At 38.3% G+C, this 14,267-nt stretch overlaps 1 protein-coding gene across 1 annotated transcript in view; it reads left to right on the forward strand.

Annotated features, from left to right (window-relative positions):
• Positions 1-14,267, forward strand: part of TARS3 (threonyl-tRNA synthetase 3) — a 123,289-nt gene that overhangs the window by 47,082 nt on the left and 61,940 nt on the right. Inside the window, exon 11 of the mRNA XM_007959926.1 lies at positions 12,039-12,205. Coding sequence (XP_007958117.1) covers positions 12,039-12,205 — 167 coding nt within the window. The remainder of the gene's footprint in view (positions 1-12,038; positions 12,206-14,267) is intronic.

Here is a 14,267-nt window from a genome sequence, read left to right on the forward strand (position 1 = left end):
AAAAAAAAAAAAGTAGCTGCCTTAAAAAAAAAAACAACAACCAAACTCATTGCCATCGAGTTGATACGGAGTCATAGCGACCCCCTTAGGGTTTCTGAGGAGGTAAATCTTTACGAAAGTAGATTGCCCAGTCTTCCATCTGTGGAGTGGCTGGTGGATTTAACCGCCAACCTTTCAGTTAGCAGTGAAACGCCTTAGGCACTACACCACCAGAGCTCCTTAGTAAGAAAGTCTGCTGGCAGAGAAATGCTGAGTTAAAGCAGAATTAAGTAAAAGAGATACAGCTTAAGGTATCTGCACATTTAAAAAGATTTAAAGCTATATTCACAATTTTTTGGAATTTTCTAAATTGTCTTAGTTTCAAGCACAGCTTTATAGTTAAAATTTTAAGGAAGCTCATTAAATTGTAAGTGTAATTTTATTTGGGTAAAATATCTCTTTGTACTAAATTGACAGGAGTTTCAGAACTTAGTAAAAAGGAAGTTAAATCCTCTATAGGGCCAAAAGAGACAGGCACAGGCAGAGAATGAAATAATGTTTTTTCTTCTTTAGTAACTATCACAATTTTAAATGTCTTTGTACTCCTGGGCAGGGCCTTTTGTAGGCATGTGGGATTAATTTCAGACAGTGAGCTCTTGAATCAATCAAAAACATACAAAATTCTCCGTTAATATATAGTTCTCTCTGATGGTTTGGAGCTACTGTTAGAAAACTCCCTGGTTTGTCCCTGGAGCCCTTTGGTTCTGAATCAGACTGCAGGAGCTGTTGGGGTGGAAACCTTCTGTTTATTCTTTAACTTAAAGCATCCACTTCCTGATGGCCAGGTTTTTTACAAGTTAGAAGCCAGTTTGGGTATATTGGAAGTGGGCCCTTGGAGCTGCTGTAACTGAAGGGTCACTAATTTATTCAACTGGTTAGCCGGAGTAGTATGTTTTGTTGCTAAAGTTTGGGTGAACTCATGAGCTAAAATGGGTAGTTCTTCAATGGAAACAGCCCTCCAATCTCAATTTCTCATAACTAAGGCTGAAATTTCAGGTTTGAGGACAGAAATAAATATGTATTAAAGGTTCCTTTCATTTTTGGTTCTGAAAAGTACATCCTGTTGTTGTTGTTGTTGTTAGCTGCCATCGAGTTGTCTCTGACTCATAGTGAACTCACGTACAGCGGAACGAAACACTACCTGTCCCTATGCCAGCCCCACCACCTTTGCTACATCTGAGCCCGTTGTAGCCACTGTGTCAATCCATCTTGTTGAGAGCCTTCCCCTTTTTTGTTGTCCCTCCACTTTACCAAGCATGATACCTTCTCCAGGGAAAAAGCTCCATTCTTACAACATGACCAAAGTAGGTGAGACGAAGTCTGGCCATTCTCACTTCCAAGGAGCATTCCAGCTGCACATGTTCCAGGACAGATTATTTAGTTCTTTTAGCAGTCCATGGTACTTTCAGCATTCTTCACCAACACAACTCAAAAGCATCGACTCTTCTTCGGTCTTGCTTTCTCATTGTCCAGCTCTCACATGCATATGAGGCTATTGAAAATACCATGACTTGCGTCAAGCACACCTTAGTCTTCAAGGAAGTATCTTTGCTCTTCAGCTCTTGAAAGAGGTCCTTTGCAGCAGATATGCCCAGTGCTATAGGACATCTGATATCTTGCCTGCTGCTTCCATTGGTGTTGACTGTAGAACCAAGTAATATGAAATCCTTGACAACTTCAATTTTTTTCTCCGTTTATCATGATGCTGCTTATTGGTCCAGTTGTGAGAATTTTTGTTTTCTTTATATTGAGGTGTAATCCATACTGCAGACTGTAGTCTTTAATCTTCATCAGTAAGTGTGATGGTTGGAGCTGTGTGTCAACTTCGCTGGACCACAATTCTGTGTGGTTTAAGCTGTTGTGATGTGCTTATTCCCATGATGGGATCAGATGATTATGTTTTGAGCAGCCAGTCCATTGAAAGGGAGTTTCCCTAGGGGTGTGGCCTGCTTCTAGTATATCTATGGACATCCTGGGAAAAGAGACATTCTTCTGTGGATCGGGATTCTGTTGTGCTGCCTACAGCTGTCCATGAGTGAACAATCCACCATTCGGCCTGGAAATCTTGGATTCGTCATTCGTTGGAGTCAACAGCTGTTGTACTGTCTGCCAGCCTTGAGTTCCTCAGTCCCTGTGGCTGCAAGAGTCAGGAAAAACCTCCAGCTCGAAGTGGAAAAGCCTCCAGCTTGACGTTTGATCCAGGAACTTTGGATTTGCCAGATTCTATAAGTGTGTGAACCATTTTCCTAAGATAAATTTTTCTCTATAAACATATATATAAGCTTTACTGGTTTTGTTTCTCTAGAGAACCCACTCTTAACACAGTAGCTGTCTCAAGTCAGCCTCACTTTCAGTGAGCAAAGTTGTGTTGTCTGCATAATGCAGGTTGTTAATGAACCTTCCTCCAATCCTGATGACATATTCGTCTTCATATAGTCTAGCTTCTTGGATTATTTGTTCAGCATACAGATTAAATAAGTATGGTGAAAGGATACAACCCTGATGCACTCCCTTCTTGATTTTAAACTCTGCAGTGTCCCCTTGTTCTGTTTGAATGACAGTCTCCAGGTCTATGTACAAGTTTCTCATGAGCACAATTAAGTGTTGTGGAATTCCCATTCTTCTCAATGTTATCCATAATTTGTTATGAATAAAAACAATTGAATGCTTTTGTATAGTCAATAAAACACAAGTAAATATCTTTCTGGTATTCTTTGCTTTCAGCCAAGCTCCATGTGACAGCAGCAATAATATTCCTTGTTCCACATCCTCTTCTGAATCCAGCTTGCATTTCTTGTTCTCTGTCAATATACTGCTGCAACCATTTTAGAATTATCTTCCGTAAGATTTTACTTGTATGTGATATTAATGATATTGTTCGATAATTTCCACATTCTGTGGGACACCTTTCTTTGGAATGGTTACAAATATGGATTTCTTCCAGTCAGTTGGTCAGGTAGTTGTCTTCCAAATCTCTTGGCATAGCCAAGTAAGTGCCTCCAGCGGGGCATCTGTTTGTTGAAACATCTCAATGGTTATCCTGTCAATTCCTGGAGCCTTGTTTTTTGGCACTTCTTTCAGTGCAGTTTCGACTTCTTCCGTCAGTACCATTGGTTCTTGATCATATGCCACCTCCTGAAATGGATGAACATTGACCAATTCTTTTTGGTACAGTGGCTCTGTGTATTCTTTCCATCTTCTTTTAATGTTTCCTGCGTCATTCAATATATTGCCCATAGACTCTCAATATTGCAACTTGAGTCTTAAATTTTTTCTTCAGTTCTTTCAGCTTGAGAAATGCCAAGCATGTTCTTCCCTTTTTGCTTTCCAACTCCATGTCTTTGCACATTTCATTATAATAATTAAATTCGTCTTCTTGAGCTGCTCTTTGAAATCTTCTGTTTAGCTCTTTTATCTTGTCTTTTCTTTCATTTGCTTTAGCTCCTCTCCATTTAAAGGCAAGTTTCAGAGTCTCTTCTGACATCCATTGTGGTCTTTTTTCCTTTGCCATCTTTTTAATGACCTTTTGGTTCCTTCATGGATGATGTTCTTGATGTCATCCCACAGTTCTTCTGGTTTTTTGGTCACTAGTGTTCAATGCATCAAATCTATTCTTTAAATTGTCTCTAAATTCAGGAGGGATATTATGAAGGTCATATTTTGGCTCTTGTGGACTTTCTCTAATTGTCTTCAACTTCCACTTGAACTTGCAGATGAGCAGTTGATGGTTTGTTCCACAGTCAGCTCCTGCCTTGTTTTGGCTGAAGATATTGAGCTTCTCCATGGCCTCTTGCCACAGATGTAGTCAATCTGATCCCTGTGTACTCCATCTGGTGAAGTCCACATGTATGGCCACCATTTGTGACGTTGAAAAAAGGTATTTGCAATGAATAACTCATTGGTCTTGCAAAATTCTATCCTGAGATGTCTAGCATTATTTTTATCTCCAAGGCCAAATTTTCCAACTACCAGTGATTCTTCTTTGTTTCCAACTTTTGCATTCCAGTCACCAGTGATAATCAGCACATCTTGATTTTATGTTTGGTCAATTTCAGACTGCAGAAGTTGGTAAAAATCTTCAATTTCCTCATCTTTGGCTTTGGTGGTTGGTGTGTAAATTTGAAAAATAGTAGTATTAACTGACTTTCCTTGTGGGCATATGGATATTATTCAATCACCAAGAACATTGTACTTCAGGGTAGATCTTGAAACATTCTTTGTGATGATGAATGCCACGCGATTCCTCTTCAATTTGTCATTCCTGGCATAGTAGATCATATTGTTATCTGATTTAAAATGGCCAAAATCCGTCCATTTCAGCTCACTAATACTTAGGATATCAATCTTTATGTGTTCCATTTAATTTTTGACAACTTCCAATTTTCCTAGATTCATGCTTCATACATTCCATGTTCCAATTATCAATGAATGTTTGCAGCTATTTCTTCTCATACTGAGTCATGCCACTTCAGCAAATGGAGGTCCTGAAAGCTCTGCGTTATCCATATCATTAAGGTAGGCCCTACTCTGATGAGGCAGCTCTTTCCCAGTCATATTTTGAGTGCCTTCTGACCTGAGGGGCTCATTGGACAATATTTCAGGGCTATTCATAAAATTTTCCAGTAATATGTCAGACAGTGTCTCACTACTATTCAAAGGTTTTCACTGTCCAGTTGTTTGAGAAGTAGATGGTCTCTTCTTTCTTCCAAGTCTGGAAGCTCCAGCGAAACCAGTCCACCATGGACACCCCTGCTGGCAGTCTCCAGCCTCACAGCAACACGCAAGCCACCACAGTATGACAAACCAACAGGCAATTTTGTCTCCTTTAGCTGTTCCAACAGCTCTGCTCACTTCCTGAAAAATACATCCTAGAATATTCTAAAAACTTCTGGAATAAGCGGGATTGATAATCATAAACATTTTCATCTTTGCCTTCTATACAAGAAAGTGCTCTTTTCAATCTATTTTTTTGGTGAAAGTCTTTAACAATTGCTTCATATAAATAATTTCCCTTATTTTGGGCTTCTGTAAGAAGGGTGAAGGCTGATTTGTTTGTATTCAGAGCTAAGTCAGTGTAAAAAAGACAAGGAGGCCACACGTTCTGACCTCCTCTAACCTCATAAGAAGAAGACAGAATCACCATTAGCAAACCAAGGCCTATTCCTGCAAAACCAGACATACTGCTTCCCTCCAGCCCTTTCACCAACCATTCCTCCCAAAGCACCCACCACCTCTCTCCTGAGTTCGATAATTCACTGCAGTGGCCACACAGAACTCACAGATTACAGGGTCTATTAGGGAAGCACCAGGCTACAATTCAAGTTCAGGAAAAACACTCAGTCTCTCTCCCAGCCCACAGTCTCTCTCCTAACAGTCTCTGTCCCACCATGAGTGTCCTTCGGTGTTTACTCAGCAATGCGTGTCTCTTGTGTCTCTTTCCTAGCAGCACGTGCCTCTTTCAGCAGCACGTCTTCCTCAACCAGCAGTCAGAGAGACTTCTGCCTCTAGGAGACCTCCTTTTGAGCCTGACAGAGTGACCAAACTAATCAATCATAACATCAGAATTCTAAGCACCTGAGAGAGAGCAGGAACCTCCCAGAACATTGCTTTGTGTTGTGCCCAACAGAAATACCCCAGGTGGATAACTTTTACAATCACTCCTCAGTTGCTCACAGAAAATTCCACCACAGAGTTTACAAAGACTTATGGCTAGAAAAGCCAGACTAAGTAATTTACTACACCTCAGTCAGGTATGGGATTTTTCCCCTTATCATGTTCCAATCATAATTTGGCTTATCCAAGGCCAACCAACGTATGGATTTGTTGTTGTTGTTGTTGTTATGTGCCGTGGAGTTGGATCCAACTCGTAGCAACCCCTCCTTGGGTTTCCGAGGCAGTATCACTACAGAAGTAGATTGCCCAACCTTCCTTCCAAGGAGTAGCTGGTGGGTTAGTTGGCACAAATTAGCCAATACAGTTGATAAGCATTAATGAGGACCTTAAATTCTTCAGCAAATCTATGAGTTGTCCTCTCATAAATTTGGAATAGTTTTAACAATGCTATGGAGGTTTGTATGGGTCCAGGAAAGGAAAGAAACAACAGCCTTCCTTGGACTTTCTCCAGTGCCTACTTCAGATTCTGCAGGGTGAATTTCAAAAGACATTTCAGGAATTGTCCTGAATTTTAGAGATACCGCCTCGGAAATCCAAGGAGGGGTTTGCTATGAGTCAGAAATGACTGGACAGCAGTGAGTTTTTCTAAACTCGATCTTCAGAAACCTAAGGAGGGGTTGCTATGAGTCAGAAACAACTGGACAGCAGTGAGTTTTTCTAAACTCAACCTTTTTGTTTTAGACTCTCTGCTTCTGATTTTTTTTTTTTTAAATAAACAATTTTCTACTTCTAGCTTTGAATCTTTAAAAACTCTTTCTTGGAAGAAAGGAATTCAGATAGAGCACTTTCAGATGGAAAAAGAGGAAGAGGAGAGTACAAAGAAAGGGGTGACAGCTGGGAGGCAGGGAAATGGTAGCAGAGGATGTCAGGGGAGGATGAGAGTCCACTATGGGCAGAGGGGCAGAGGAGGTTGCAGTGAAGGGTTTAAGTACAGCAGAGCTATGTTTTTCTAATTCTTTAACTTTCTTAGTTAACTCAGAAACCGAATACTGCAGTTCCTTATTTGGTTCAGTAAATTTAGAAATACATTTTGCAAAGAGGTCATCTTACTTTGTTACTGTCATTTAGAGCCCTTAAACTGTCAATCAGAAAAAAGTCCCATTAATATTTTTTCCCCCTCTGAGACCTTCTTTCTTTAATTCACTGTACAGTAGTAATTTAGAAAGTTCAAAAGTGTCATGAATTGTCCATTAATCCCAACTGTCATTTGACAATCATGCCAAGCAGACATAGACTTGGCGTTACCCAAATTTCCAGAGACAGGACAAAATTAGCTTCAAAATCTTTTCAAACAACAAGCTAGAGCTCTCATTTCTTAGAACCAGCTAATTTCTCTAACAAAGGGTACCACAGAAATTGGAAATAAAGTTCTGAGGTCTTTAAGCAATGACCCTAAAGTACCTGAAACCAAAGGAACTATGTTTGGTTCAAAAGACAGAAAGGAAAGAGGGAAACAAGTAGTTCAATAAAATATTGGGGAGCTTTATACACAAAGGGCACAGAGCTTGACCTTGTGAGGAATTTACCTGCTGCAACTTCTGGATTCCATGAAAGCAGACTGAATTGGTAAATCTATGTTTTTGCTTTACCCCATTTTCTTGCTGCTTGAATGCTGCAAAGGTGAGATGTCCTTTGGTATCCCTTCATGGTTATAAGAAATATATCCTAGTGGGCACACTGGACTGACACTCTATTAGAAAATAAAAAGAAGATTTTATTGAAGGAATAATTGCATTTCATGCAATGAAGTCCACGCAGCTTCTTAAGATGCATGAGTATCCTGCCTTGTAGGAGAAATAGCCAGTTTTTATTTGGTTAAGGAAACAAATGGTTTCAGATCTAAGAGACAAGTGCAGAGGAAGGGAGGAAAATTTACAAGGAATTGTCAAATCATATATATTTTTTTTAACAATTCTTATCTCTTGGTACAATTAATTCTTTATCTCCTTATACAATTTGACTAAGGCAATATTTCTGAAGCATACTATATAGACATTTTGAAGTGTGTGTGTGGGATGTTTTATGACTGAATGTAAACCAAAACCAAACCCGATGCCATTGAGTCACTTCTGACTGATAGGAACCCTATAGGGCAGAGTAGAACTGCTGCATAGGGTTTGGTTTCCAAGGCTGTAAATCTTTACAGAAGCACACTGCCTCATCTTTCTTCCCCAGAGCAGTTTTTTAAAATTTGAACCACCAATTTTTGGATAGCAGCTCAGGGCTTCAACCACCAGAGCTCCTTGTGACTGAATATAGATCAGGTCAATTCTAGTTGAAGTCCTTAAAAAGTAAGACTAATTCATTTGGATAAGAAAAGGTTGAATCAACTCTAACCTGAAGGCTCTGAAATGTAAAACATTGTTTTAGCTGGCTTAGGAGAAATGGCAGTTGCTCAGACAAATTCACCTGGTGATTCAAAGAGCAGTTAAGACAGCAAGTAAACAATTCTTCATCTAGGTTAGAAATTCTGAGTTTTTTCTTCTTTGTTTCAAATCTTGACAAGGAAAAAGACTGACTAGTTTTCTTTACAAAGGTACAAATGAGAATCTTAACTTAAAATGAAGTTTTGATATAGGTCTGAAGCAACCCCTCATTGGATTTCCCAGGCGGTATCTCTACCGAAGTAGATTGCCAGTCTTCCTTCTGAGGAGTGGCTGGTGTGTTTGAACAGCCAACCTTCTGGTTAGCAGTCAAATGCCTTAGGCACTACACCACGAGAGCTCCCATAGGCCTGAAAACACCCTATTCAAATATGCTAACACCTTGATTTTTCTAAGATTCACTACCACATCTGTCAGTCCATCTCTCAGAGGATTTCCCTCATTTTCACTGACTTAATGATCCTTTTCTAGTGATTGGTCTTTCCTGATGACATGTTCAAAGTAAGCGAGCTGAAGTTTGCCATCCTTGCTTCTAAAGAATATTCTGGCTTTATTTCTTCTGAGAGTTCTTCATTCTTTTGGCAGTTCAGAGTGTATTAAATACTCTTCACCAATACAGTTCAAATGCATCCCTAATTTTGCTCCCTCTAGGCTCTGGTTCTGCCTTCTGAGCCATCCTTTCTTTTCCAAAAGAAGTGTCCCACATGTGCCCTTGGGTAGCTCTTTCAATGTTCTTGGCCTGATTCCTTCCTGTAGAAGGTTGGAAGTACAAAGGCGTCATTTCATCTTGTCTTTTTATGCCTGTTGTTATGTGCTGACTGACTCAGCAACCCATGTAAAAACGAAACACTACCAGGCCCTGAGCCATACTCACAGTCTTGGTTAGGCTTGAACCTATTGTTGTAGCCTTTGTGTCAATCTATCTTATTGAGGGTCTTCCCCTTTCTAGCTGACCCTCATACGTACTTTCTCAAAGTACTTGAGATGAAGTCTGGCCATTCTCACTTCTGAGGAGCATTCTGGCTACACCTCTTCCAAGACAAATTTGTTTGTTCTGGCAATTCTTGGTATTTTCAGTATTCTTCACCAGTACCAAAATTCAAATGCATCAATTTTTCTTCAGTCTTCTTACTCATTGTACAGCTTCGAAGGCAATTGAAAATACCATGGCTTTGCTCAGGCACACTTTAGTTTTCAAAGGGACTTTGAACCCTTTAACACTTTAAAGAGGTCTTTTGCGATAGATTTAACCAGCACAGTACGTCATCTGATTTCCTGACTGCTGTTACCATGGGCCTTGATTATGAATCCAAGTAAAATGAAATCCCTGACAACTTTAACCTTTTCTCCATTTATCATGATGTTTCTTATTGGTCCATTTGAGGATTTTTATTTTCTTTATATTGAGGTATAATCCATACTGAAGGCTGTAGTCTTTGATCTTCATCAGTAAGTGCTTCAAATCTTCACTTTCAGCAAGCAAGGTTGTGTTATCTGCATATTGCAGGTGGTTAATGAGTCTTCCTCCAATCCAGATGACACATTCTGCTTTAATAGTCCAGCTTCCTGGATTATTTGCAAAGCATACAGATTGAATTATTATGGTAAAAGGATACAACCCTGATGTATACCTTTCCTGATTTTAAACCCCTTGTTCTCTTTGAATTGCTGCCTCTTGGTCTATATACAACATGTCCACTGTAATAGGGGAGTAGAGAGCCCAGATTCAAACAGGTTTAGTAGGGACACTTTTATTAAGCCTTGGATTGGACAAAGACAATCATCTTGGATGAGGGAAAACATCAACCGGAGAAAGCTGACCGGAGTCCACTGAATCATGGCCATATGGCTATTTATGTATGATTTTTTTTTTTTTTTAAAGGAGAATCATCACAAAATCACGATTGGTGGTAGATAGAATTGTTAATATTGCAGATGGAACCATGGATGCAAGGAAAAGACCATGATTGAGATTTGAAGATAGGAAAAGGTTACAGGACTGGTTCTGGGCCTCAACTACCTGGCTAGGTGGTGGTCCCCATAGGCTGTGACTCATGACCGTGCAGCCTGAGTCTTAGCCACAAGGTGGCTACCCCATGATACCATGACCCCAACCGTAATTTAAATTAGAAAAGGACACTCTCAGGCAAGTTCCCTGGTTTTTTGTGATAGCATAATCTACTTTCAGCCATACTCTTCCTGAAGGCAAAATTGCCCCACCCTAGGATTGTCCTGGAACTTGTCTGTGCATAGCTACAATGCTGGTTTATGGTCTGAAAGAACCCAAATGGCATCTGAAACTTATGCCAAGCTTCAAAGTAGAGTTAGAGCTCCCAACAATGGGATAATGCTTTAAAAATGTGAAGTCTCAAAACTGTAACCTGCTAAAGTAGTCTGGCTTCTGGGATTCTCCGTCTCATGGAATAGTTTCAACCTTCCCATTTCTTCAAAGGCAATTACTACTTGTTCATCTACTTTCCAGATTCTAAAGTTATTATAGCATTCATCTTTCCTTTTCTCTTTGTTTTTGTACATTTATACTTTTATAAAACTCTCTTTACAGTTATTTTTGTGGGGTGTTGGGAAGGAGTTAAATAGAATTACTTAGATTTTATAATAAGACTTTAAACCATTTCTTTATGATGCCAGTATTTAGGTGCTATGTAGATGTTTTCAAGTGGTCAGCTCACAAGGTGTAGGTAGAAATACAGAACCTTCAGTAGCCTGAAACTGTTACTTCAGGGATGAAATATGATTTTTAATGTTTGGAATAAGCACCAGGATTTCTTCAGGACACTAGACTGAGCTGAACATTGCTTAGTCACTGATAATTGACTATTTTCTAGCACTTTATTTTCTTTGAGAAATTGATGACATGGCATCTTGTGTATTTTTCTCCAGCTTTTTCATTTGAAAAAATTTATAGAAAAATTGAAGTGCAGTACAGCGAACATACATCTGTCCTTTACCTAGATTCTTCAGTTGTTAACATTTTTCCTTATTCTGCTCTTATATGTATATGTGCCTGTAAGAGAGACAAAACAATGTATATGTGTATATAATATATTGCTTACACTAAGTTGTAGACATAATGACATTTCACCTCAGAGGGCATATTTTAAAATCATTTCTAAAAACCTTGGCAAAATATAAATTGATAACACACATGCAAACCCAAACCTTTAATCTATGGGACTTTGATTAGTTAGAATATACAGAGCCAATTCCATAGCCACCAAATACTGCCATTTCTAATGGCACATGATTTTGTTAAAATGTTCTAATTTTGTAAAAATTAAGGGTAAGTAGAACAGTTTACTAAAAGGCTGAGACTCCAGCTATCCATCATTGAAGTGAAAAGATACCTGGTGAAAAGTGACAAAAAATATCACTTTCCAAGATATAAATTTATGGTTATTAGTTTGAAGATATTAGTTTATTTATTTATTTTTTTCATTGTGAGATTTCCTTTTTTACTTGCCAGAAATCTGATGGCCTAGATTTGTGTCAGATGTCCATTAAGTAATCAACAAATGTTGAGAACCTAAGGAACCAAGATGACTAGATTGATATCTTGAAGAAAAAAAAAAAAGTTTAAATAAAATAAGAATTTCACTTGAAAAATTCTCTTTTTTTGTTCCTGGTGGAGTTTGTAGTTACAGAAAGTTTCTGTATATATTGTATTTCAATAATTAATTTTAGAGATTTACATTATATAATATATACTATAAAATAAATATACTTGATAGGAAAATTATACTGAGTATACATTAATCTTTATTTCATGATGTAGAAAGCACCGTATCTAAAACTGAAGGCACATTAATCATAAATTAACATGAGACATGGTCCTGAGTTAAAAAATAATTTGCCCATAGTATTTTTGCATGCATTTGTGATCTGTCATAGCAGATTTTAACATTAAACATGTTTACCTTAAAGGAGGAATACCACAAACGTAACTTTACAGAAGTACTCTCTCCCAATATGTACAACAGTAAGCTCTGGGAAACTTCGGGACATTGGCAGCATTACAGTGAGAACATGTTTACTTTTGATATTGAAAAGGACACTTTTGCTCTGAAACCCATGAATTGTCCAGGGCAGTGGTGAGTATTTAAAAGTGAAGCAAATTTTTGCATAAGGATATGTAGCACATTTTATCACAATTTGCTTTTAATGTATTATTGCTTTGCTGTTTGGAGTTATGTGACTCCTTTAATCTGAAGGCAGATAGTTACTAGTCATCTTCACTAAGTTATTTCATTCTGGAGAATGAATTTACTTTTTAAAACATGTTTGCTTTTTGCAGGTATAGAAATGTTAGCTAGTAACCCTTTAGTTTTTTGTGCTTTTTAGAGGGTAATTTATGTATCTGTTTTACAGATTGTTATAATGTTTGTCTTCTTAATAGTAATTTGCTTCAAGTATGTATGTTTACAGAACATTTAGTTCTTACTAAGGCATTTGACTGCTAACCAGAAGGCTGGCGGTTCAAGCCCACCAGCCACTCCTTGGAAAGAAGGTTGGGCAATCCTACTTCTGTAATGATACCGCCTTGGAAACCCAAGGAGGGGTCACTATGAGTCGGGGCTGACTCAACGGCACATAACAACAACAACAACACTGCTTGAGTTAATTATAACAAGACCAGTGAGGTCACAATCAATGGGTTACCTAATTTCATTGATTCTAAATACATTTTGTCCCCACTTTCCAACATCTCTGAAATTGGAACATATTTTATAATCTGTGACATTTTAGTATTATGCCAATTTAATGAATGAATGGATTATTTTCTTTCTTAGTGGTACATAAAATAATGGTATAATTACAATTGATGTTGTCTTAGAATCTGTGAATGATGGTAATTATCTTAAAGTCATTCTGAAAATTCGGCCCTGTAAGGCAAGCAGATGTTAAAATGCGAAGTGAACAGACATACTTCTTCATTTAAAAAATCCCAGTAATTGTAGTTTTATATTAAAAACCTAAATAGCTTCAAGTAAATCGACTATCAAAGGTAACTATTAAAACAAACTTCTGAACACTGAAGAAAGCTCTTTGCTGTTTTTAGTAAGACTAAAAGAAATCCAACTTTATGATGACAGGATATAAATTATGAATATGTTTAAGTCTAATTTTGTGAAAATTAGTATGTAAATATTTTCTAACTTTTCTTTTTAAACAGAACATGGAGGCTATACTACTACTTTGCCTTCTCCAAAACACTTGTTCAACAACTTCATAAATGGGTTTCCCACTTAAAAAAAAACAAAAAAGCACACTCATTGCTGTCACTGCCCAACTCATAGTGACCCTTCCTTGGGTTTCTGAGGCAGTTATCACTACAGAAGTAGATTGTCCAACTTTCCTTCTGAGGAGTGGCTGGTGGGTTAGAACCACCAGCCTTCTGGTTAGCAGTCACCATTTAAAGTTGTCTCATTTGATTTCAACTAGAATTGTGAGGCTGAAGAAAATTAGGAAATGTCATTTTTTAAAAATTTTCATGCCTCTGAATAAGGAACCAGGACCACAGTTGGCTTAGTGCTATATAGCAGCTAAGAATGCTTTCTGCAGAAGAGAGGTCTTTAATTCAACTGAAAACATACATTATTTGAGTTTTTACAGTGCTTAGTGCTAGAAATGAAGAGATGATTAAGACACACTCTGTTTCTACAGGGAGTTCATGAGCAAAGTAAGGCAGGAGCAGTTATGTAGACAATCAGTTATAAAAGAGTAAGACAAATGTCATAATAGTGGCATGTTTGAGGTGTTCATGGAACATGAGAAGAGAGTGACTAGCTCTGTCTGGGGAAGTGTCCACGAGGGTTTCACTTAAGAACTAGCCTTTGAAATGAATTATAAATGGTAGGTGGAAATTTAGTGATTGGATGAGGATAGGAAATGGCATTTCTGGAAGAGTTAATGGTATGGTTCTTTCTTAAAGTGCTGCAGTACTATAAATTCAAGTGTCAATAAATCAGAGGGGAGCTCTGGTAGCATAGTGGCTAAGACACTTGCCTGCTAACCAGACGGCTGGCGGTTCAAACCCACCAGCCACTTCTCGGAAGGAAGGTTGGGCAATCCTACTTCCGTAGTGATACTGCCTCAGAAACCCAAGGAGGGGTTGCTATGAGTCGGGTTTGACTCGACAGTGCATAACAACAA

Source organism: Orycteropus afer, unplaced genomic scaffold (genome assembly GCF_000298275.1).
Source record: "Orycteropus afer afer isolate SDZICR_OR568_19922 unplaced genomic scaffold, OryAfe1.0 scaffold00019, whole genome shotgun sequence".
Taxonomy (NCBI): domain Eukaryota; kingdom Metazoa; phylum Chordata; class Mammalia; order Tubulidentata; family Orycteropodidae; genus Orycteropus; species Orycteropus afer.